We start from the raw sequence: 26681 nt of genomic DNA, 5'->3' as shown, positions 1-26681 counted from the left end.
TAGATTTGTTGACTTATTATGAGATGCTCTGAAAAGACCTCAGAATAAAATTCACTCATGGAAAAAAAAATAGCAAGGGCCTGGTGAAATGAAAAGATGTCTGCGTATGTGTATGTGTGTGTGTGTGCGCGCGCGTGTGTACACACACCCATGCTCCTGTGTGCACACCTGTGTGCACCTGTACTGGAATTTGAACTCAGAGCCTCACACTCTCATTTTGGCTTTTTCACTCAAGGCTGGTGCTCTGCCTCTTGAAGCACACCTCCACTTCCTAAGATTTCTTTTTTTCTTTTATAACTACAAAAGTATCCGCAAACATAGGGCATTTCCATGCCCTGACGATACGGCCAAATATTTACCATAGTCATACTATTATTTTTTTTTTGCTGCCTTATCTGTTACATTCAGAACCATTTCAGACATAGTTACCTGAGTGAAAGGCTATCAGTCCCCATGACAGTCACTCTTAAGCATTGTTTATTGTCAAGAGGATGTACCGAGGGGGCTAGAGTTATGTAAGGTAGTGAGTACATTTCTTGTCTAACTTGTCAAACTCCTCCCTCATTTTTCTCCCACCTCCCTCCTTCCCAACCCTTCCCCCTCCAAGTTGTACAGTTGGTTTACAACATATTGTTTTGTAAGTATTGCTGTTGCATTGGTTCACCTTTTAACCTTTGTCTCACCATTTTGATGTTCCCATTCCCTTCCCTGATTCAGACAAACATATATACAATGCCCAGGATACCAAAAATCAAGTATAGTGACAACAGGGGCTAAACCATAGGGAAGATAAACAAAAGAAAAAAGATAAATTCACATAGTACATTAAAAATAACAACAATAATAAACTGCTTGTTTCCATAACTTGGCGTTCATTTCACTTAGCATCATCTTATATGATCTTATGCACATAGCTATTGAGCTATTGTGATCATCTGCTAGGACTGTCCTAGGCATGTACTAATTGTTACCAATGAAGGAAACCAGAGAGTCCAGTCTTAAGAGTCTCAGTCAGTGTGAGATTCTTCACAGAAAAGCAATAGCGCCTAGATTTCCCCAAGCCTACCACCTCCCTCCTGACAAGGGATGGGAAAAACTTCTTCCCATTCAAGATTCCCCAAGTGCCTGGGGCTTCTGGTGAGCTGTCGAGACAGAAGGAAGTAAGGGAAGCTGTGCCTCAATCTTTCCAAGAACTCTTCTGCAGCACCTGTTAATGAAGTCTGTGATAAATGTGGAAATGGAAATGCATTTTAGGACCCACATCCTACACACACCATCCTCAAAGCAAAAACCAAGCCCTCACATGCTCATTCTATTTTCTGATTTAAAAACAAGAAGCCATCCATTCCACTCACTATTTCACCAGTGCCCACCATTGCAGAACAAGTTCCTTCTCCCTTGTACTTTTCTGGAACTGAACTCTGACCCCATTCCTCTTTTCTGGCTTTGTTTTAGTTGTTTGGGTTTGCATTTGTTGTTGTTGTTGTTATTATTATTTAGCTGCTCCAAAGAGGATCTCCTCTATTCAGCAGCTTTCACGTCTCACTTCCCACCCCGTCTTCAGCCCACTTCAATCTGCCTTTCCCACCTCCAGTCACCAGCTCTTGATTCTGGAAAGAATTACATTAAGATTACTGCAACTTGCAGAAATCTATATTTTCAGGTACATGCTTGTTTTCGAATGTGCAAAACTACTGCTAGAGATTTCTATACCAGCTTCATACAGCTCTCACAGGGATGGTAGCTTTCGCCTCCTATTTGAAGACCAGCCAAAGCTGCCTGATTTAATTGCTAAACACTTCCCAATCTGAAGATCTCTCTCTCTCCTCCATTCCACAGCCATCTTTGATGCTCCGCACTCTGCAGCAGTCCTTGTCTCATTGAGCCTCACCTGCCCAGTGAGTTCATCAAGTTCCAGAGTCCTGGCTTGTATCTGACAGTAATAAGAGTCAGCCTACACCCAGGTACAAGGGAAAGGAGGGAGGGAGGGAGGGAGGTTGGGAGGGAAAGAGAAAAAGAAAGAAAGAGCAAAGACAAAAGAGCCAGCCTCCATGGTAGGAGGCCAGAGAACACCGCTCCACCTGCATGTGTCCTGAACATTCTATTATGCCGAACAACACAGGTTTTTCACAGACTACTTATTCATCTATCTACTTTGGCTTCCTGAGCCATTTGAACTTGAGGCACCAGACATGAATCTTTGTCCTGGCCTTTCTATTCCACCCAACAGAAATTTATTCATGGATTCCTGCAAATATTTATCAAGGGCTGTGATGATATAAAAACAAACAGTGTAATCATCAAGCACTCTCTCATCTAGGAAGTTCATAGCACAAAGAATGACTCAACGAGAAGTGCTAAGAAGAATGGCATGAGGCTGTAAAAGTATGAAGCAGAGAGACAGAGAGGGGAGGTGGCGTGTCACAGGGGCGGAGCAACTGTCCATTGAACACAATGCTTTGGGTTTGAGCCCCAGCACTGCAAAATATTAAAAATTAAAAACCAGTGAGAAGTAGCCAGGCTATGTCTCTCAGGCGCCATGTCCCTGTGGAGAACTGTGAGCTAGAGGACAGAAGAGCACCAAATAGGCAAAGTTATGTGGGAAATAATGTCCCAAGGAAACAAACAGCATATGCAAAGGTCCTTATACCCTCTCTACATACTTACCCAGTATATACTCCCTTAGGAATCTCTCTAAATTAGGTTTCAATTTTCAGCATACCACACTTGATTTCTAAAACTAATGGCTCCCATTGCCAAACCAGAGCAATAATTGTTTTTTTGGAAGGACTTAAACTGAAATGTAAAATGACAGAGCCTAGATTTTCAGACACATATTTACAGAAATATTTTTCTATATTTTAATACCCTAGTTTATTTGCAGCTCGCATCTTTCCCAAGTAAGGATTTAGACCCAAGGATTGCAAGCTTTCAGTTCTCATCAACTTTCCAACAAATTCTGCTCAGAACAGCTGCTCCCATAAAATTTGTTACTTCTTCCTACCCCCCCCAAAAAAAATCATTTCGATGTAAAATAACTTTGCCTTCCTGCTAATATTTTAAAACCAATTAAAAGCAAAATAATAGGCTTTTGGTGGAAGCTGCATCCACAAATCTGTGCAAAGCCAGTGTGGTGAGAACAACCACACACTGGTGGGGTGAGAAGCCCCACACACTGGAGATCACATCACAGTGCTCCAAATGTTTACACTGCCAAGAAAAGGGATTGGTGAGAATGGGTGACAACTACAAAAGTGAGATGCAAATGCTTCAGAACAAGTATCTATGCAAATCAGTTTCCACATGTCAAAAGTATGAGAGACCAGCCAAGTGTTGGTGGCTCATTACTCTAATCCTAGCTACTCATGAGGCTGAGATCTGAGAATCACAAGTCAAAGCCAGCCTGGGCAAAAACGTCCATGGGACACTTAGCACCAATTAGCCACCATAAAAGGAAACCCAGAAATGGAGCTGTGGCTCTTGTGGTAGAGTGCTAGCCTTGAGTGTAAAAGCTAAGGGAAAGTACTCAGACCCTGAATTCAAGCCCCACTCCCAGCATGCACACACACACACACACACACACACACACACACACACACACATACACACACACACACTTGAATCATTATGTGCTCCTAATTAAACTTCGGAGTGTACATAGGTCCAAAAATCATCAGATTGGCCAGCTACTTATGACATTTATTATTAACTCCCAAATAAAAACTTTCCTCAACTGTTTGCCTAGGTGCCTGAATTGTGCAAGAGAATTAATAGGAACTGGAACCGTGCCAAAGTCTTCAGGCTGGTAGCAGAACAAGGTTTCCTTGTCAAAACTTGTCACCACCAAGGCGGTGCCCTACATTCAGAAGAAATGACAGGAACCTTTCCTCAGCCAAGCCAAGGAAAAAGAATGACCACCGCTGAGAAATGCATGATCTGTTAGGGCAGCACCTCACTTTTGGCCATCACCAAAGAGTGGGAAGCAAGAGCTGGAATGAGGAAGAATGTTGAAGGAAAATAAGGCTCAATTTTCTATAGGACTTTCCCAAGTTCCCTCCTAAAACAATCTAAGCTGACATTCTGGAAATAGATACAGGGTTTTTTAGGTATTAGTGGACAGCAGTAACTTTGTCACTAAAGACACGATAACTTCCTATGTGGTCTTGTTCCTCAGTCCTTCAACATTCTAGCCACCTCCAGAAAATAAAACTAGCTCATGAGCCTTGGTTTTATGTTCAATTTATAACAAAATACACTATGGTTTGCACCAAAGGTACAAGAAAAGAAGCATGGAGATCCCTTGAACACACACATACACACACACACACACACACACACACACACACACACACATGCATGTTTTTCTTTTTTGTACTTTACCTACATTATATTTCACAGCAACTGAAATGATCCTGCTGAAAACCCACGTCACACATCACATCACTACCCTGCTGACATACCAGCTCCTCCTCCTCACCTAGAGGAATTCCACAGCCCAGGATGTTTTCCAGGTGCCTGTGCCCCTATCCACTGCCCCCTCCTGCTCCCATTGGCTGGCTGCCTCCCAGCTCTCCTCTTCTGTCACTGCCTCCAGGAGGGTTTGCATGTATGGATTTTTTGTTTGTTTTTGTTCTAGACAATAATCCTAGATTTCCAATCCTTGTTCCAAATTTCCTACCCCACCCTATGGACCATGTATCTGATAAATGTGCAGTCGTGATGGACATGGTTGATATGTATGGGTTTGGCACTTTATGCGCATTATTTCCTGTACATCTCTCAGCAATTCTAGGCAGTAGTGGCTGTTAACCATCCGCTTTCAGACCTAAGGAAACAGAGGTTAAAAAAATAAAATGACACTCTCCCATGTGTATCCTATGTGGCTTTCTGTCACTGTAACAGATATTTAAGTGTTCAACTTAGAGGAAAGGTTGACTTTGGCTCCTCATTCCGAGATCACTGAGCCCAATTCACTTGGACATGTAGTGAGTCAGCACATCATTACAGATGCACATGGCAGACTAAGACTACTTACCTCATGGCTAGGAAGGAAAGCAAGAAGAGGAAGGAACCAGTGTCTCAGAACCTGCTTGAGAGCATGCCTTCAGTGACTTAGCACGAATCACAAGGCTCTACCCCTCAAACACTCCACAACCTCCAACAGGACTTAACTGGTGTCTAACCTCAGTAACATAAGATGTCCTGACCTTCAATGTTATAGACACAGCATATGCACAACTCTCAAAAACAATAGCACAAAATTTCCTTATCACTCATAGCCACAATATACACACATTCTCCTCAAGTAACAACATCATAAAAGCCAATCTTCCCTACCAAGAGTCTCTTTAACATGTTCTCTGAGTATTTTTAATTAGAAGTTTAAATTTAACAGAGACGGTGGGAGAAAAAACAATCTCTTTCCTAAACTCATATTCAAAAATCAAAATCTTACACAAAATTTGAAGTTTGTTTTTAAAATTTTATTGTCAAAGTGATGTAGAAGGGTTACAGTTACATACATATGGTACTGAGTACATTTCTTGTCAAACGTGTTTCCTCCTCCCTCATTTTTCTCCCTCTCCCTCTTCCCCAATCCCGCCCCCCACCGAGTTGTACAGTTGGTTTACAACATATTGTCTTGTAAGTATTGCTGTTGCATTGGTTTGCCTTTTACCCTTTGTCTCACCATTTTGACATTTCTTCCCTTCCCTGATTCATACAAACATATATACAATACCAAGGATACGAAAATCAAATACAGTGACAACAGGTGCAAAACCATAGGGAAGATAAACAAAAGAAAAAAGAAATAATTTCACATAGTGGGTTAGAAATAACAATAATGCTTGTTTCCATAACTTAGAGTTCATTTCGCTTAACTTCATCTTATGTGATCATATGTACATAGCAAGTGAGTTATTGAGATCATCTGCTAGGACTATCCTAGACATATACTAATTATTACTAGTGAGGGAAACCATAGAGTCTATGTTTCTTTGGGTCTGGCTCACTTCACTTAGTATCAAAATCTGAAATATTAGGGGCTGGGAATATGGCCTAGTGGCAAGAATACTCAGCACCAAGAAGTGGCGCTGTGGCTCAAGTGACAGAGTGCTAGCCTTGAGCAAAAAGAAGCCAAGGACAGTGCTCAGGCCCTGAGTTCAAGGCCCAGGACTGGCAAAAAAAAAAGCCATCAAAATCTGAAATATTTTGAAGATGCATTCCAATTTAGAAGGTATATATGAATACTTCTGAAATATTTAGTGCTGCACCTATAAAAATTTAATACTTCAACTTTAAAATTCACACTAAAATGTCTACTGCACTTCTAAGGCTCAAACAATTATGCCAACTAAAACATTTGGAAAAAAAAAACTGGAACAGAGAAATAGGTAAAGTAATGCCCAATACTAGAAAACAGGGTCTTCACTGTGCAGCCCAAGCTGGCCTCAAACTCACAATCCTGTTTCATCTTGCTGAGTGCTGAGGTTCTAGCTTTTGCCACCCCCTTGTAAATATTGACTTTCTATTTTCTTCCTCACATCCATCCTGCCTCAGAGTCTAACCCCCTCATCCGACACAGATGAGACCTTAAAGGGGGAGTTGATCCCAACTATCTGCCTTTGTCACCTCTCAAAGACCACATACAGTCTCAGACATGGTCCAAGCCATATTTTAGAATGAAGTTGCTTTTTTTTTTTTTTTTTTTTTGCCAGTCCTGGGGCTTGAACTTTGGGCCTGGGCACTGTCCCTGAGCCTCTTTGTGCTCAAAGCCACTTGAGTCACAGCGCCACATTCAGCTTTTTCCAAATAATTTATTGGAAATAAGAGTCTCATGAACTTTCCTGCCCAAGCTGGCTTTGAACCTCAGTCATCAGATCTCAGCCTCCTGAATAGCTAGCTTTACAGGTGTAAGCCACCAGTGCCCAGTGCTTTTATTGTTGTTGTTGTTGTTGTTGTTAGAAAAGTTAAGTATCCACCATACTACAAGAACTAAGGATCTATCTGGCCACATGAGTAGTCAAAATTAAAAGGACCACGAAATGTCATTAAAAAGGAAAAATCTAGAAGCACTCATTTATTGGGAGTGAGGGGAAGAGTATACACATGTAATTTGGGCAACGAAGCTTTGCCCTTTGTTTAAAGATGTGGAGAACTTTCTATTTGGCATCCTTCTATTTGGCAGTTGTAAGCACAGTGAAAAAAAAAAAAAGAAGTACAAGTGTACTTTTGTCTAAGCATACAAAGACTTACCCAAAATAGTAATCCAACATAGAAACACTAGGAGTATTGGGCAGGCATTGAAAGCTGAGATCTGATTATGAGGAGGGAAGGGAGGAGTGTGTTTGGGATTTCTTTTCAAAGTCAAGGGTGGGAGCAAGTATAGAGGAAAAGCACAGTTGGTCAAAATACACATGAACTCTCTCGGTGGATAAGATTTCTATCTCAAAGTACACCTGGGAGAATTGGCTAGCCAGAGAGGACATCTACTAGAAACAAACCAGGGCTGCCCTGGTTCTACCCCAGGACACACCTAGAATGCATTAGGGAAAGAGTTCATGGGGGGCGGGGGGAGGGAAATACCGGATACAAAAGGGAATTTGTTTTGCTTACTCTTGAAGCAAAGATTAAATGCTTCATTACTTAATAATGTAGTAAGTTTTAAGAAAGTGAAGGTGGCTGAGAAATTTCAGCATACATTGCTCATTAAATTTTGAAATTGCAGTCCTAAACTTAGGATTAGTAAGGTGACAATTTTTTGCTGTTTGCTTTTTGTTGGTCATGGGGCTTGAACTCACATCCTGAGCTCTACCACTTTGAGCCACAGTGCCACTTTCACTTTTCTGGTGGTAAACTGGAGATAAGAGTCTCATGAACTTTCCTGCTAGGTCTGGCTTTGAACCGTGATCCTCAGGTCTCGGCCTCCTGAGATCTGATTACAAGCATGGGCCACTGGCCCAAAGCTTCCATGATAGATCTTTACACAAGAACTTTTACATTGTATCCCACCCAAGGTCACTGTCCAGAGATTGCTTTCTCCCTTTTTTTTTTAAATAAAGTGATAAGGGCTGCGTCATTTTTTATGAAATTTTAAACCATCTTTCTTCTTGCCTTTTCCATTTGAAAGCTGAAATTCATTTCCCCATAAATATTTTAATACCACTCTCCAATGTGCAGGAACAATCCATCAGAGGCCCATTTCTTAATTGCCTCATAAGCTTACATATATAATGCCACAGAGTAAAGTTCCTGAGCAGAAGAGATGGTTATAAAATCTGAAAAATAATAGTGAGTCCTGCGAGCATGCACATGAGGTAAAGAAACAGATACCATGGCCAACTTATAACTCACAGAAAGTCTCTATTTCTCCTTTAAAAAAAAAAGAAACTTGTTTTTAAAAGCTTCATCAAGGCATAATTTATTTACAAAACATTAACATTTTAATTAAATATTTTCTTCAAAATCCCACACTCACTGTGTATATACTTCCTTGCCTATGTACCATCAAAAAGAAGGTGAGGGTTCAGGATTTGGCAGCACATGCCTATGATCCCAGCTACTTCAGAGATACAAAGAGCCCAAGGCCAGTCTGGCAAAGCAAGCAGTTAGTGAGACCTTACCTGGAAATTAAAAAAAAAAAAAAATTAACTAGAAGCAAAAGAGCTAGGCATGTGTCTCAAGTGGTAGAAGACTGTCTAGCAAGCCCAAGGCCCTGAAACTCAATTCCAAGTACCAAGAAAGAAGGAAGAGGAGGATGAAGATAAGGAGGAGAAGGAGAAGGGGTTAGATTGCATATGTTCTCACCCAGAGAGATATGTGGGAGTCCTGACCCCCAAGAACCTCAGAATGTGATCTTACTTGGAGTCAGGGTCTTTATAGAGGCTATGGAGTAAAACTGAGGTCACTGGGGTGGGCCTTACCTCAGTGGGACCAGTGTCCTTACTAACAAAGGGCTTAGGACTCAGGTGCACACAAAGGCAAGAAAATAGTGCAACACAGGAGAAGCTTGCCATTTCAAACTAAGGAGAGAAACCTGGAACAATACTCCACTCAGCTTTCTCCCCCATCCCAAAGATATTCATCCTTCATGTACCCTGGTTGTAGAACAACACTGAGATACTAAGTGTCTATTATTGAGATCCATCTGTCTATAGCACTTGGTTACAGCAGGCCTAACTATTACAGAGCCCAGGAGAACTTTTTATTTTCAACTCTTCCCCAACCATCTCTGCACTCACCCATAGGAGAATTGTGCCAGGAATTAATGTCACATTTATTAGGCTGTAATTCCAACAATCTGTCTCTTCCCCTTTCTAAAAAGTGAAATGGAAAATTTTCCCTATCCCCAAGCTCTCTTTTGCAGACAATTTCTCAGAAAAATATAGGCAATAATAATTATAGCAAGCACTTCTGTGGTGTCTGCTCTCTGGGTCAGCAACTCACATAGATATTTCATGTGTTTCTTACAGTCAGCAGGAGAGGCAATAGGTACTATTATCACCAATCCAGTAGTTTCACTTTGCAGGTGAGGTGTTCAATACAGCATTCTTGTCTTACAGGTAAAGTAACTGAGGTGTGCCTCAGAAAGAGAAAGTCACTAACTTTTCTGAGCCCCAGAGGCCACAGTGCCACAATTTTGGTTCTACGACCAAAATCAGCAAGGTATGCCTGGATCACCAGGATGATATTCACATGAATTCAAAGATTCAAAAAACATTGGGCAGGGCTGGGGATATAGCCTAGTGGCAAGAGTGCCTGCCTCGGATACACGAGGCCCTAGGTTCGATTCCCCAGCACCACATATACAGAAAACGGCCAGAAGCGGCGCTGTGGCTCAAGTGGCAGAGTGCTAGCCTTGAGCGGGAAGAAGCCAGGGACAGTGCTCAGGCCCTGAGTCCAAGGCCCAAAAAAAAAAAAAAAAAAAAAAAAACATTGGGCAGGGGGTGGGGGGGGTGGAGTGGTGTCAAGGTTTGAACTCAAAGCCTCATACTCACCTGGCTTGCTTGCTCATGATTGGTACCCTACCAGTTGAGCCATGCCTCCAGCTGGGCTTTTTGGAGATGTCTAATCTGTCTTCAAATCTCAGTCCTCCAGGTCTCAGCCTCCTGAGTAGCTAGGATAACAGATACAAGCCACACATCTGTCCACCTGATAAAGAATGACTTGGGTGTTTTCTCCTAAACTGCTTTGTGGTGGTGGTATTGCTGGGCCTTGCATGTGCCATTGAACTTTCATTTCTAAATGAAATTGTAATTCTATTCTTCTTGGTTGAGAAGATGGAGGTAAAATGGGAATCCAATAACTCGACTGTTTTTTGTTCCCCTAACCATGAGTCATATTTTTCTCTGAGAAGTGAGGGTAGAGCTCAATGGTAGAGCAATTGCCTAGTATGTGTGAGGCTCTGGGTTTAATCTTCAGCAATACAAAGGCAAAAAAAAAAAAAAAAGCTATCTCTCTCTTTTTAATGTTAGTGTTTTAAAAACTGTTTTATTTTCCATAGTCTTTCACAAGCCATTGCTCACTTTGGCCTTTAGCTTTCCGGGCCCTGATCCTACCATCTGTGCACTTTCGTACATGTTCAGTCTCTCTTTTAAATTCTGTTGCACTAATCTGAGCTCGAAAGCTCTTATGTGGGTTCTTGTTTTGTTGTTGTTTTTTTTAAATATTTTTCTTTCTCTAAAACAATCACCACTCTTCCTATCAGAACTTAATTTTCAGTCTCTTCATCTCCCTTGAGTCACCTTTCTTTCTATCCCTCCTTCTATCATTGGCTCTAAAAGACTCCCCCACATTCTAGGTGTAAACCTGGTTCCTGTTTGTGCTATTGGGAAGTTGTGGGATGTGGGGCCTTGGGACCAGTGGGAGGTCTTGGATCATGGAAGCATGCCTTTGCAGACAGCAGTAGGACCATTGGCTCTTCCTCTCTTCCTCTTGCCCTGGCTATAGCTTTGCCCTGTCACACGCTCCCTGCCTTAACGTGCAGCCTCACCCACAGCAATGGGTCAATCCAAGCACGGACTCAACCCTCCAGACCGTAAGCCAAGATAAACCTTTGCTCTGTCAGTTTATTTATCCCTAGTGTTTAGTGACCGAGATGGAAAGCTGACTGGCATACCTACTTGGTTTACACAGTAAATCAACTGGGAGCCAAGGAATGCACTAGGAGAAGTGTAGTCTTCTGTGGCTCCAGTACACAAAGAGTTCTCCAGAACAGAGAGCTCCTAGAACAACACGGTCCCTCCCTCTTCTTCTCGGCTGATAAATGTCCCTAAAGTCTGGGTGTGGTGTGGAGAAAGTCTTCCTTCCTTGATTCTTAGGAAGGTTAACATACTTCACCCATATTTCACTTTTTTTCCAAACTGAGTCCAAAGCAGCTTGAAAGCAATAAAGAAGAAATTTAAAAAAAAAAAAAAGAATGAAAGAAAGAACTGTTCATCTATCTCCCCGACAGTAGGGACAGCTAACTCACTGTGCCAAACCATCCTCAAGTCAGAAAGCCACCGTCTCATTTCAAGTGTGGACACGCTACAGCACTGCCGGAGTAAAGCCACCTCTGTTCCCTTCGTTTCATTCTCACTGAAATGCTCTTTTTTTTTATTCCATTTTGGGGTTCAAGTGTCTTTCCATACATGGATCCATGTGCTAGACATGTTTCTTTGTGCATAGTGAGTCCTTGTGTTTTCACAATTTAATTATATGCCCCCGTCCCTTCCCACCTTAACAATCCTTCAGGACCTGCCAGGCTCTCCATGGTGTCTATGTATTGGTACAGATGGGAAATAATAAACATCCCCTGTTAATCTCCTGCGAGAACTACCTGATCCTTTCTCTATTCAGGTACCTCTTTTATGTGGCCACCTGTCTTGTCCTGCTACTGAATTAATTTTTAAATCCTGGTGGCAATGCCCAATGGCCACCAGAATATACCAGAGAAAGAAGCCAGACCTAGCAGGCTTGCTATCAGATATAGGACTGCTGCATACCACTCAGAATAAATCTACTTTTAAAGCCAACCAGCACGTGTTTGTTCAGTGTCTGTTATACACCCATGGCTATGTAAAGAAAAAAAAAAACATGCATTTCTTTTCAACATCTGCCAAACTGCCATTATGTGGGACACATCCAGGGGGGCCGTGATTCCCACTTACACAAGCCACTAGGCCCTCCCTCAGATGCACAGGACCCAAGAGACACACAAATAAACCAGCTTCCCAACCTCAGCCAATTGAGCCCCAGGTTACATAACTACCTTTTTTTTTTTTTAAGACCACAGAGACAAACCCTCTAAACAGGATTTTCCTTCTTTAGCAGCCTCAGAGGAAGAGCTGTGCTAATATGGTGTTTCTATTCCCGACAGGAATAACCCTTAATTATTATGTGCCTGAAGCATCTAGAACTTTTTAAATAGAATTTCACGTAATACTAAGAAAATCGAAGAACCACGTCACTGGTAAAGACACAGAAAAGCGGGAGGGGGTTGGAGGAAGTACAGATCCTACTAGGCTGTATATATGAAGTTCTGAAACTGGTAGTAAAAGAGCAAGATATTAAGTGGGGGGAGAGGAAGCACATGAGAAAATTAAGTTCTTCCATGAAAAGATGTAAAGACCTTTCTTTCATCAAGTCCTGATTAAAGGTCAAGAAATAAGAAACTAAATTTATTTCCAGGGGAAAAAGGTATGTGTGATACACAAGTGAATAAATATATGGTTTGCAGTCTAAAACATGGGATTTGTCCATAAGATTTTTAGGAAGCACACTTATACTAAAGTGATTTTTCAAATAAAGTACCTTTATAGACAACATTAGTTCTGCTCTATGTTGTTCTAATTCATGTCAGTGATGGGTAATCTAGCCATAATTTCAATATTTTGCCTAAGCAGAAGTGCTTGCTACAGTCCTGAGCATGATCAGTCTTCGCATAGCCAGCTCTAGTCAGGATTATCTCATGGATCCTTAAGGAAAGAGTTCTTTTGGCAAGGGATACCTGGAATAAGGCAGGCCTATAGTGGTCAGGTAGGTGCATCAGCTCCTTGCAAAGCTGCCTTAGAAACATGCCTTATAAAAAGGGGATGTTCTAAGCACACAGCAGGTGCTAGAGTGCACAGAAACCATGAGAACCATTCCTGCCTTCAAGAATATACTTTACTGCAGGGAGTGATGGTGGTGCACGCTTGTAAATCCCAGATACCTAGGGGACAGAAGCGGGATTGCAGTACAAGTGCAGCGGCTGGGGGTGAGGGGGGAGGAGCTTGAAGGGTGGAGCTTGAAAACTAAACTAAAAACAAAAGGAATAGAGCATAGCTTAAAATAAAGCACTCGCCTAGCAAGCACAAAGCCCCAGGACCACCAGCAAAAAAAAATTTTTTTAAGAAATGGATGTTGTTTATAGGAAAGACTTGCTTATTTATAAAATCAAAATCTAGAGAGTTATTCTGAGGGCCTTCGCATGGTTAGTTATCCCACCCATCTACTGTTCACAGGCTGAAACTTTCCCAACTTTCCCCAACTTTCCCAACTTCTACTGAGTTACTAAATAGAGATAATGGTTTTCAGATCATCAGCCATAATGGGATTGGAAGGCTCCTGACATGAACAAACAATACATTTGATGTGGGAAGGTGGGGTATCCTGTTGTATAATAATGAATTGGATTGTCTTTGGTATCTAGTTCATAGAAAAGATCTCTAAATACTTGGAATTTCCCAAGTAATTGGATTTTTCTTTGTAATTTACAAGCCCCAGGGACCATACCTGAATAAATACAATCAAAACAACACAAGATCAGAGCTGACCACTCCAGAAAGACCAACCATGTGTTCTAGTTGGAACTTTGAGGAGCGTGATATCAGCTGACATCCTTCATGGATGGGAGGGGGGGTGGAGATGTATAAGTCAAACAATCCTGGAAAACAAAGCAAGGTGGAGATTCCTGGTTGACAAATGCATCAAGTGTGTTGGGAAGGTAACACATCCTGATCCCACACAGCAAAGAGGGAAATCAGGACCCTCTCAGACTTTTCCCCAGGTACCTTCTCATTTGGCCGACAAAACACTATTCTTAAGCCCAGCACTTTCCTGAGTTCTATGAATCATCCGTGATAATTACCATCTCTGAGAAGATTATAGAAAGTCTCTAATTTGCAGCCAGTTGGTCAGAAGTGTGGGTGGCCTGAGAAGAAACTCCTGAACAAGTGGGAACTGTGCCCCCAACTGTGGAACTGAGGTCAACTCCAGGTGGTCAGCATCAGTGTGGCTTTGTGGTATTGCAACACCCACTCTCAACACCGTCAACGCTTGCCAGAAATGGTCCCTTGAAGAATCAGATCTCTGACCTGTCCCTAACTAACCTTCAACCCCAGCCTGAGATCTTCCATCTCAGAACTTCCAATCTCAGAAAAGAGGAAGGAAGGAAGGAAGGAAGGAAGGAAGGAAGGAAGGAAGGAAGGAATGAAGGAAGGAAGGAATCCTCACATGGACAGACAAATACAAGTATACACAGGCACGCTTTCTGATAAGTGATGTAAAAATGACAACAAATGCACAAATTGTCCAATCAAGAACTGTGAATACCTCCACAAAAGCCTTAAGGGTGAAAGTTCCTCTTGCACTGAAAGGCATGTGATTAGCTGGAGTAAAGGCACAAATCACTGTGTTTAGTTTAAAATGACAATAATAATAATAACTTCTGCTGGGCTTATTATTGGGTTATTCCAATGAATACTTAATCCTGTGAGGTAGAGTCTATTACTATAACCATTGTCTAGGGGAAGATATTTGAGACTTCAGTTAGGAACTTGTAAGTGCTTCAGAATCAGCAGCCCAGAGCAGCTGGAATGGAAGAGGTCACATGGGGAAAAAAAGATTTGAAAAGTAACCCATATCTGTTAGACAGAAACCCAATTTGGTGGTTTCCACAGGCAATAGAGTCATCAAAGGTGTTCTGCAGGGAATAATGTGACCTGAGGTATAGTTTTGAAAGGAAAGATATCCAAAAAGACAAAGAATGGAACAAAGAGAGATCAGTCAAGGGACAATCATAAGGTCACTGGCCAAACATGCTAACAGAGCCTTAACCAAGGTAAAACAGAGGGATGAGTACATGGGGATGGGGATAAGAGGCAGAAAGGCACAGATGTCAAAGATGAAGGAGTTTCAGTAGCCTGGGTGGACTGTGGGAATGATGGTCAGAAGAGAATGACGCAGAGGGCTGGGAATGTAGCCTAGTGATAGCGAGTTCTTGCCTAGCATACATGAAGCCCTAGGTTCAATTTCTCAGCACCACATATACAGAAAAAGCCAGAAGTGGTGCTGTAGCTCAAGTGGTAGAGTACTATCCTTAAGCAAAAGGAAGCCAGGGACAGTGCTCAGGTCCTGAGTTCAAGTACCAGGACTGGAGAGAGAGAGAGAGAGAGAGAGAGAGAGAGAGAGAGAGAGAGAGAGAGAGAGAGAGAGAGAGATGTAGATTATTCTGACCATCAGAAACCTATCTATGTAGTTGGGTGCTCGTGCCTATAAACCTAACTACCTAGGAGGTGAGATCTGAGGATGTAGTTCAAAGCTAGCCCAGGCAGGAAAGTCTGGGATACTCTTATCTCCGGTTAATCACCAAAAAACCTGAAATGGAGCTGTGGCTCAAGTGGTAGAATGCTCACCTGGAGCAAAAAAAGGTCAGGGAAAGCTCCCAGGCCCTAAGTTCAAGACTCAGGACTCACACACACACACAGGATATGTGTATACGTGTATCGTATATGTGTATCATGTGTACATATATGTACCATATAGCTTATACATGTCTTATATAACTTATATGTGTGTATATGTATGATACTCCCTTCTCAACTGATGAGTGCATTTATTAAAGTTATTACTCTTAAGTATGGCCTAAATTTAGTGGAATTTGTTCTCTTGATTAATTAGTTCATGGGCGAAGTCATATTTAAAGCCCACATTCAATAGACAGGCAACTGTTTAACTCGCCTTCTACATCCCAGATCTGTAGTACCTTGGCTGAGCACAGCCACCTTAATGCTCCAGGTTCTCTGCATTTGGCTTGCACTTGCCTTTAATGGATAATGAGCATCAAGGGAGATACTCCAGGACTTTTATCTAAACAGCTTTTGAAACTGCAGAGCTGAAGCAGAAGCAAAACAAACCACGGATCTAACCAGCAATCGGTAGGACTCAAGAATGTGCACACGAACTGATCATCTAGAAGCTCTTTCTAGAATTCCACAGGAAGAATTTAACAGAGTATGGATAGGACCACAGTGTTATGCAAGGCCATTCCCTCCCTCCAGAGCTCTACTAAGAAAATGCAACACTAAATTAATACTGGGCTTCGAGTGCTGCAATTGACTGGCATTGCCATTCAAACCCATTTCTTTCACAGGCTCCTTCTCCAATGATCAAATCTCAGCCTCTATCTGGGTTCGACAAAAGAGGCTGCAGATCTGTTTGATTTGTTATCAGGACTTCGTTGGATTCCAGCAGCAAACCTGAGCACAGAAGAATCAATAATAATCCTTTTTACTTAGTCTCTGAAATGTGCTGGGTACTCAGCTCATAAATATTACTCAAGGTCTCACTTGTCTGACTGTTAAAAGCCTGGGGAGCCAAGGCTAAATATACAGCAGGAACAAAGAGGAAAAGAAAAGAAATTCAACTTCTTCTCCCTCTGAGATGGTCTAAGGGGAGTGGGGTCGTGGGTGCCATGGGGGGTGGGGAATATGCTTCTCTAGCTCCCTGCCCTATCTAGGAAACAGACTGTAAAGAACTCATCTGAAAACACTTAAAGAAGACACACCAAAATGTATATGCTATTCCACAGGCTCTTGACACATAATCAATGTACCTTTAAGCGCATACATCTGTTTCTTACATTACCCTTGTATTTCACAGTGATTCCGGAATATGTGCTATGCTTCATCTCGAAATCTTTTCTAATCTGACATCCTTCCATGATAGATTCATCATCATAAAGAGACAGACACCATGCGTCATAAGCACCTTTTGTAGATATTTTCAAATGAGACAGAGCCCGATGCATGCTCTGTGAATACAGACCCCTGCACCATGACTTCTAAACATATTAAAATGCATCTGACAGTCCAACCACAAAACATTTCATATATGTACTATATAGCACCCAGTTATTTTTTAAAATCATCCCTTAATCCAAATACTATGATCTAATATTTCCAGTGAAGAATGCAACTGAGAACAGGAGAAAGCACTCCCACACAATGCAAAATCCTTCTGTAGATGCTATCCATTATAACAATATGATTCCATTCTGCCTTTAAGGGACAAAACTGAGACAACAATTTTGAATTGTTTATTATAAGGAAGGGAGTGGACTGACCCTTGCGTACCTAATAAGTGTCATTTAATGTGCTAAGGCTTCTGAACCTTTCCCCCACCTAATCTTTATAGAATTGCTATTAGGAAGAAGATATGTTCCCATTTTACCGGACATTATTAAACTCAGAAAAAAGAAAACGCATCAATAAAGAATGATTTTTAGGAAGATGTTATAGTTTGAAACTGAGCCTCTAGACAAGAGATGTAAACACCACTACAATCAGTATCAGTTGGAAATAGTGAGCCTATCCTATCAATAGACATATTTTTATCCCCTGGTGTTCATACTTGGTACAACTTGGTTACTAGACCTCTGTCCACAGTCCCCAAAGCCTAACCTCAATCTAGTTTCCCTCAACTATTTTATTTCTCTTTACCTCCCCAGAATATCTCCCCTGGACCTCACTCACCCTGACTTGGGATTAAGTATAGAGATCACACTCAGATGTTAGCATGATCTGCAGCCTTTGAGACAGCTACTGTGAATTGAATATCTCCTAAATTCTGGGCTCTTAGAGACAGCAAGTAAGCAAGATAGGCACCCTCCCCCACCCTTCAGAGGGGGCTACAGACAGGGAAGCAAATGGTTACAGCTAATGTGATCACTGGCTGAAGTCTAAGGGAGGAGGGTGTTGGCTGGCCTGGGAGAAGAAATGGGGGTGGGTGGAGCCAGCTGAGTGGAAAATAATGGTTTCAGGAGTCACCAGACACTGTGCAGAGCACTGTACCTATATGTGCAGGTGATTCACAGTATTCTCTGATGTACCAGGCCTGAAGAATAAGGAACTAAATGATACGTTCTCAACTTCCCAACATGTACTTCCAACTAATCATGACCCAACATCTGTCCACACCCCTGCAAAAGAACCCCCTCTATTACTACTCTAATACATTCTGATGTTTTCTCTTTGCTTGCCTTTTTTTCCTCTGGTCTTCCTATGAACTCTAGTTACAACCCTCTAACAGGTGGCAATCCACAGTGTGAAAACTGGTACAGAGACTGATCAATGGTAGATCAATGGCACTCGACAAGCATGCTTGAAGCCCCAGGTGTGATCTCTAGCTCCCCAAAACAAAACAAAACCAACCTGTTGTTCATTAGATACACTCCTTCATCTCCTTCCCACAGTTCTTCTCCTGTCACAAACTACAGAAACAAAAGCACCATTGTCTACAAATCATCTGCTATTTGCCAGGACTGAACCTCACCCTACCTATGCGTAGTATTATTAATCCTCCCACTTCTGTGTGAATCTGGCCCTCACCATCCATTCCCATTGCACAGATGAAGAGACTTGTGCAGCAGAAGATGGAGCCAGGATTCAAATCCGGCTCTGTCATACTCCAAATCATCAATTACAACATGTCATACTTCATGAAAGATTAAGTCATCATAGCTAATTGTGTGTGTGTGTGTGTGTGTGTGTGTGTGTCTGTCTGTCTGTCTGTCTGTGTGTGCACGTGCCAGTCCTGGGGCTTGAACTCAGGGCTTGGGCATTGTCCTTGACATTTTGTATTCAAGGCTAGAACTCCATGTCCAGCCTTTATTTTCCAGTGATTAATTGGAAGTTAGAGTTTCACAGACTTTGCTGCCCAGACTGGCTTCATTCTTCAATCTTCAGATCTCAGCCTCCTGAGTAGCTAGGATTACAGACATCAAAGGTAATTTAAGAGAAATAATTTCATAAATCCCCTCGAGCTAACACAAGTCCTTGGAGTGTTATAGAACCAAATTTTGGAGGTCCAAATAGAGATAAGGGAAACAGGTGATGGAGAAACTCTCAGGCTTATATTTCATTGCCTTTCCTCCCTGTCCTCTGATAACCTCAAGGGGAGGGGAAACAGCACTAACAAGAGTGACCAGCAGAGAAATGGTAAGTGAGAGGCAGCAAAAGCCTTGGCCTAGATAACCTCCCTCAAGACAGACTGGCAGACGTGCACTGACCATTCTGGCTGTTCATAATGAGCAGTGCCCAGCTCAGCATCCTTAAATATTCACAAGGGGATTACTAGCACAGCCAGGGAGAAGGTGGATGCAACACACAGTTTCTGCTTTATTTAAACATCTTCCAAAATCGTGATAAGTGAGACTCTTTGGTGAGAGGTAATCTTATTTGAAAGGATAACTAAACATACCAAACACAGATAATTGTGTTCTTTTAAGCTCCATAATTAAAGATACACTTGACACAGATCCAAGATATATTAAATGGGAATAGGTCAGGACAAATGTTCAAACTGAATATTTTTTTCTGCAGTAATGATTTAGAGAAATTATTGGCAAGGCCCACTAACCTCCTGAATCATTACCTGGCCTACCCCAAAGTTGCAAGGCTACTTCTTAGGAATAAAAGCGCTCAGAAAATTCTACAAACTGATACCTTTTTTTTGTTACAAACACATCACAAATGTAACTTTGACATGTGCACACAATATATTACATAATTTATTTGACAAATAGCCTTGGGATTTATATTCTGTACGTGTCCCATGGTGGTAGCAAACTGTTTATAATTTAGCTCAGCATGTAAAACTCACATGTAAATACAAGCTAGGTTTTTAGGTTGTTGGGTTTTGTTGTTTTTTTGTTTGTTTGTTTTTTTGTCTAATCATCTAGTGTTATTTTCTCAGCCTCTCTTGGCAATAAGAACATTGCTTAGTCCTCTCTTTGTTTTGGAAACTCTCAGATGAAAAAAAAACATCCTGAATGTGCTAAGGAATCCACAGCCTGCTTATGAAACATAAAGGCTGAAAACATGGCACATATTCAAGTAGACCGGCTTGTTTTTAAATATTTTAATAACATGCACTGCTGTGTTAGGAATTCAACGTGTATTTTGCTCCCTCTTACATCTAGTATACACTATACTTTGATCATTCTATCAAAAGATCAAAATTTAAATATCATGTAAATTGCATTTTGTACATATCCCCCTTCGTGTGAAATCAAACAGAACACTTGTTTCTTCTCTAAACACATGAGAATCTAAATAAGCAACACTGCTAACCCAAAGAAATAACTTGCTACTTCACTCCATTTTTTTAAATGCCCTCAGGTATTAAAATACACAGCTTTTATTTTCTTAAAATAATTCTAAATGTCTATATTCCTGCTTTCAACTTCTTAAAGATTCCTGATATTTGTTTTAAAGGTTCTTAAGTTAATTATGCATGTTATTTTCACAAAAAATTCTACTTAAGCGTTTCTCCGGAAGACTGGGAGATTGTGTAAGTTAAGAGAAAGTGAATGGCTGTTATTGAACCTCTACTAACCATAACATTTTCATAGGAACAAAATGTAAAGTAAGAACTTTATTGGATCCTGGCTCTAAAAGAAATACTTAGGACAATGGGGGAAATGTAGATAGGGAATAGGCATTCTAATAAAAAACATTTTGTCACTTTTCTTAAATGTGATAGTTGCCCTGAGATTCTTAAGAAAATATCCTGAGTCTTAGGACATGATGACATCTTTAGGATGAAATGTCATATTATATGAAACTGACCAATGGCTCAATAATGTTTGTTTTTAAATTGCCATATAATTAGATACAAGTACAAAGCAAACATGCAAATGTGCAAATAAAAATTGAATCTCCAGAAGGTTATACAGATGCTCATTGTAAACTTGATCCTCCTTTATCTCTGGGTTTCATATCTGCAGATTCAACTAACCACAGATCAAAAATAGAAGAGTCGGGCCCTGGTTACTCACACCTGTAAACCTAGCTCCTCCAAAGCTGAGATCTGAGAAACACAGTTCAAAGCCAGTCCAGGAAGGAAAGTCCATGAGACTCTTATCTCCAATTAAACACCAAAAAAAACAAAACAGAATTGGAGCTGTGGCTCAAGTAGTAGAGCACCAACCTTGAGCCACAAAGCTCAGGGGCAGGAGCTGGGGATATGGCCTAGTGGCAAGAGTGCTTGCCTCTTATATATGAAGCCCTGGGTTCAATTCCCCAGCACCACATATACAGAAAATGGCCAGAAGTGGCACTGTGGCTCAAGTGGCAGCGTGCTAGCCTTGAGCATAAAGAAGCCAGGGACAGTGCTTAGGCCCTGAGTCCCAAGCCCCAGGACTGGCCAAAAGAGAGAGAGAGAGAGAGAGAGAGAGAGAGAGAGAGAGAGAGAGAGAGAGAGAGAGAGAGAGAGAGAGAGAGCAAAGTGGATTAGAAATGAAAATGATTAGCAAAATAATGAACTGCCAAAATAAACAAAAGCTTACATTAAAAAAAAAAAAAAAGAGTTCAGGGGCAGCGCTCAGCCTCTAAATTCAAGCCCTAGTACCAGTGCAAAATAAATTTTAAAAATTAAGTAAAATTCAAAAAACAACTGTAGAAAATGTATAGAAATTTTTCCTTGACACTATTCCCTAATCATATAGTGTAACAACTGTTGACATAGCATTTCCATTGCATTAAGCATTATAAACAATCTAAAGATGATTTGAAGTGTATGTAGCCCATATGCAGGTAATGCACCATTTTGTAATAAGAGATTTGAACATCCACAGATGTTGTTGTTGGGGGGGTAGGCAGGAGTCACACACAATAAATTGCTTCAGATGCTCAAGTATGATTGTATTTCTCCTGTCGATTATTTTTAATGTGCAAAATTTTCACAATAAAAAGCGTAAGAGGAAGACCAGTCATTTCTGTTTAAGCATATGTGTATTGCCTAATGAAGCAGAGGTACAGATAAAATATTGCATTACATGGACAGTAAATGTTTCATTTTCTGGAAGCCATATACATTAGAGAATCCATTTTCTACCACTGACCCAGAGAAATTATGGCTGACCTTCTGGCCATGACCCCAGGGAATAGCTGAATGACATATGCCACCTGAATTAGAGCAGAGGCATCAGATCTCCAGAGAGTCGTCATAGGGGCCAGATTACTAGGCAGCACGTGACCTTGGGGCTGAGGCCAACTGATGCCTTCCGGTCTGGGACCCGTCACCAACGCTAGAACCTGTGACTTTCCAGGCTTCATTTTCTGGGGATAGTATATTAAGCTATGGTGTAACCTTCAAGCTAAGTTAAAAAATTTTAAGCAATCAATTCTCTCTATTCATTCAGCCACTAAAAATTGACTCCTATCTATCTTCCCTTTATCTGGTCAATACGTTGAACTAGCAGTTAAATGTGTTGTTTTTTTAAAAAAAAAAGTGCTACCTTGAAATTATGAATTAGTTACTAATAAAGTACTTCAATCATGAACATTAGAAAGAGCATTTATAAACATTTGATTTAGAAGTACCTAAGTATTAAGAATAAGATTCAGACCTATGTAACTATAAAACAGGTTATTACCTATATAGAATAGCCTTTATGGCAGGGTGCCAGTGATTTGTGCCTATAATCCTATTGACTCAGGAAGCTGAGAACTGGAGGATCAAGGTTCAAGACCTCAATCTCCAAAATACCCAGCAAGGCTGTAGCAAGGCTACAGATATGATTCAAGAGGTAGTGCATCAATGAATCCATCTAAAACTATGTAGAAAGTACTGCATTTTTAAAGTGGCCCAATGTAATCAACACCTCCTAGGTGATGCCTCTCTTCTGTCATTTATGGGAGGTTTTTTCTTTCTCATTCAAGTCTCCATTTCTCCCTCTCTGTTCAATTATTTCTTCCTCCTTTTCTCTCTTTTTCTCTTTTCCTTTTCACTTTTCCCACCAGGGCTACCCAAAGGCATCATTGGCATTTGGGTTAAACTCCAGGTAGTAGAACTGTAAAGAATCCTGTTGTGGCCCATAAAGCTGCTGAAATCATGCTGCTGGTTGAAAACAGCTATGAGAAGACTAGTTCACTTTCCTTTGTTGTTCTTTCCAAAGAACAATTAATTTGTTTCTAGGTGGTCACCCTTCTTTTCCTTTACTGCCACTCATTTGAACTGTAGCCACTCACTTATACATCTCTGTAAAGGAAGCAAAAGACCATGATGACACCAGAACCTCCCTTTTGCTTCACATTTTCCCAAAAAGAGGCATGGCCTGGAGGCTTGAAGACTAGTTTGGGGAATATCTCTGGACTTCAAGCCTCATTTTCTGAGTTGTTGGCCAAGTTGCTGGTCTGCCTCTTAGCAGTAAACTAGGCCTGGAGGAATCATAAGGAGAAAAAAGCAAAAATTAATTTTCTAGCTGACACATTTTGTGAGGGTCTTTATACAGATAAGTATGATCATGTTACATTTGATTACCCAAAACTTGCTGCTTGAGAAGACATACTCCCCATATGTGATGAAGAATGGAACCCAGCCTTCGTTCTCCATGCTCCCAGAGGCCCCCATGGAGCCCATGCTCCCAGAAGCCCTCATCAGGAAGCTATTTTAAACACTCTGGGGAAGAAGAGGCTCTGGTAGTATTCCAGCCAAGAGGTCACAGGTCCAAAGGTCTCTTGGCTGCCCTGTGCTGCCCCCCCCCCCAAGCAGACCCAAGCCAGATCCACAGGGGAACTGGGAGCAAATTGGGAGCAAACTGAGGAGCAAAGTTCAACCATCAGAACCAAGAGCTCACTGCTGAAAATGGAATGTGTAGAAGAGATGCTCAAAGAAGTGGAGAAATACAGGCCTGTGGCAGCAAGGTAGCCCCTCGCCAACGTGGAACTAGAGACTCTGGACATGATCTGAGCTCCATCCTGAGGCTTACCCCTTCAATGCCTCAGTTTCTTTAACTGTTGGAGCTTACCTTCATCACTCATAAGATTGTGGTAAACATTCAGTTAACATACATAAAGCACTTGAACATGGGCTGTCCTTGATAAGGTCAGATCAGCTATTACAGGCTAGAAGCATGCCTTCAGGAAAGCCAAAGAAAGAATTACTATTCCTCCTACCATTCCTGTAACTGGAATTACCCTACAAAAAGGCCATACCATCAGACTTACTACTAAATCAGTTAGGAATACCCATGGCTCAATCATTTGTTTCCCTCTTTAAACCCCAGGATGCCAGGAGTAGCCTCATGCACAATCAAGCCAGCATGATTCCTTTCCCTTAGCAACTAGATTCACATATAAAATTGCAAGATGGCAACCTCCTATGATTAAAATGGAAATTGACACATGATTAAAATGGAAATCTACCTGACATGCACATCAGAGCCCACACATTCTCTTAGAGGGGAAGTTCTGCAGCTTCTAAGAAATATCCCCAACTCTGCAATAATGTGAACCTCAGAAAGAGACAGAGAAAGAGAGAGAGAGAAAGGAAGGGAGGAAGGGAGAGGGAGGGAGGGAGGGAAAGGTAAGGAAGGAGGGAGGAAGGAGGAAGGGAGGCAGGGAAGAAGGGAAGAAAGGAGGGAGGGAAGGAGGAAAAGAGGGAGGGAGAGGAAAAAAGAAAGGAAGATAGAGGCAGAGAGAGAGAGACAGAGAGATACAGACCTAATCTGATGGAACATACACACACAAATTAGCCTCTGCATTAGCAAAACACAAATGCAGTGACCTTGCACAAAGTACATGGCCCAAGCATGCATGGTATAACCAGGTGCCACGGACACACCTGGGTGACAGGGGAAGTCAAGTCTTCCCCACAGGCCCGTGGGCTGGCTTCTATGTTCCCAAGCTGAGCCACACCTGGCACAGCCCTCGGACAATACTCACGCATTACAATAGGGCTTCTTTTCATAGCCTTTGTAGTTCTTCATGTTCAGAGCCATCTTGCAGACCTCGCAATGGAAACATCCTTTATGCCAATACTGAAAAAAAGTAATAAATAATTTAAAATTGTACTACCATGCCAGCTCTGGATACGGGAGGAGGAGGGTCATTTTTAAGTACACCACTGTGCTCACCTTTGCAAACACCAGATCAACTGCTGTAGGCAGCATCGCATGCGTTTTCCCTACATTCCGCTCAATAAATAAAACAGGCAGCTATTAAAGTTGACTTGGAAATTAATTCCATCACAGCTACGGACTCACAATGGAACCCGGGCTGGGGCTCTGTCCATAGTGCTCTTCTACAATTAGCCAGGAAGGAACAGTGAACTCGGCTAACGGAGACCTGGGGCCCGCGGACCAAGTGGCTTCTCAACTGAAAGGATTCTGGTTCAAAGTGCAGTGTAGACCGCAATGTGTGCGAGATCTCTAGAAACGTGGGAGACAGGCCTCTGGGGGGTAGGAGGTGGTCTGTGGAAGTCCCCTTGTCACCTCGCCCCGGCGCGGGGTGCCTTCCAGGCCACCGCTCTATCCAAGCCTTCTTGTCACCTAACGCAAATGCCACGGGGAGCGCCTCGGGCTGGTTCCAGTCGCCAGTCACTGGCGCTTGCCACCCGGGCCGTTCCCCCGGCCGTTCAACTTCATCCACACCCCGCGAGGGCAGCGTGGGAGCCACCGGCGAAAGCCCCTTCCGCTGGCCTTTCCCAGCAGAGAGGGTTCGACAGCCCCCCGCGGCTCGGGCTCGCGCGCCTGGCCGAGTCTCCCGGGCGGGGATTATTCTCGGCAATGTCTCGGGTGGGGATTAGTCTCGGCAATGCCGCAGCGGGCGCCCCGTGACACACCGGATTGCTCTGCCTTCCCCGCTGGCGGCCGCCACCGAGACGCGGGAGCAGGGGTGAGGGGGAGCGAGCACCGGGGTCGGTAGGGCCAGGGTGCGTCAGGGAGGGTGGCGGAGATCCCCCCACTGGGCGCCCAGCCCGGGGCCTCTCGGCGTCCCCGGCGGGCAGCTGGGCGGATCACACGCAGCCCGGTGGCCCCGGCGGGGTCCGGGACCCTCGGGCGGGCGTCTGGCTTCGCGCGCCCAGCCCCGGCCGCCCTGCCACAGCGACCCGCTCCTGCCTCGCCATGCCCGCTGCCAAAACTTGTTGGGAGCAGGTGCAGCCCGCGTCCCCCGGCCCGCTCACCTTATCCAGGCAGTTGACTTTCTCCGTGGGATACACGACTTTCCCGCAGCGGGCGCACTGGGGGTTCATGGTCGCGGCTCCCGCGGGCGGCGGCGGCTGTGGCGGCGGGGCGGCTGAGGGCTCCGCGGAGCCGCTGTGGCATCCCCCGGCGGACCCTGCGCCGCCTCCGGACGCCGCGCAGCCGAGCGGGGCGAGCGGGCCTGGCAGGGGGCGCGGGGCGAGCGGGGCGCTCGGGGAACGCGGAGGGGCCTGGAGCCTGAGGCGGGCCGCGCTCTCCGGCTCTCCGGCTCCGGGGCTCTGAGGCTCGGCTCGGGCTCGGGCTCCGCGCCGCCGGCTCTGCGTCGCTCGCACTCCAGGTACCGGTGACTCACAGCCACTCGTGCCCGCCCCTCGCGCTCCCCCGCCGCCGCCGCGCAGGCCAAACCCACCGGCGCGCCCCGACCCAAGAGGCAGGGAACGAGCACGTCGGT

General features: G+C 43.1%; 1 protein-coding gene across 3 annotated transcripts in view; it reads right to left on the bottom strand.

Annotated features, from left to right (window-relative positions):
* The window catches only part of Nebl (nebulette), a 310643-nt gene extending 284189 nt beyond the window's left edge, over nucleotides 1-26454 (bottom strand). For 2 of the 3 annotated variants that reach the window (XM_048367951.1, XM_048367948.1), the window contains exons 1-2: nucleotides 26212-26454; nucleotides 24972-25066 (exon numbers count right to left, since the gene is read on the bottom strand). In XM_048367951.1, the coding sequence (XP_048223908.1) occupies nucleotides 24972-25066; nucleotides 26212-26280 (164 nt within the window). In that variant the 5' untranslated portion in view covers nucleotides 26281-26454. Of the gene's footprint in view, nucleotides 1-24971; nucleotides 25067-25162; nucleotides 25268-26211 lie in introns of those variants that run through there. The other variant, XM_048367949.1, reaches the window with a different exon arrangement.
* Nucleotides 26455-26681: the final 227 nt, after the last annotated feature.

Source organism: Perognathus longimembris, chromosome 18 (genome assembly GCF_023159225.1).
Source record: "Perognathus longimembris pacificus isolate PPM17 chromosome 18, ASM2315922v1, whole genome shotgun sequence".
NCBI lineage: Eukaryota > Metazoa > Chordata > Mammalia > Rodentia > Heteromyidae > Perognathus > Perognathus longimembris.
This window is presented reverse-complemented; position numbering and strand designations above follow the sequence as displayed.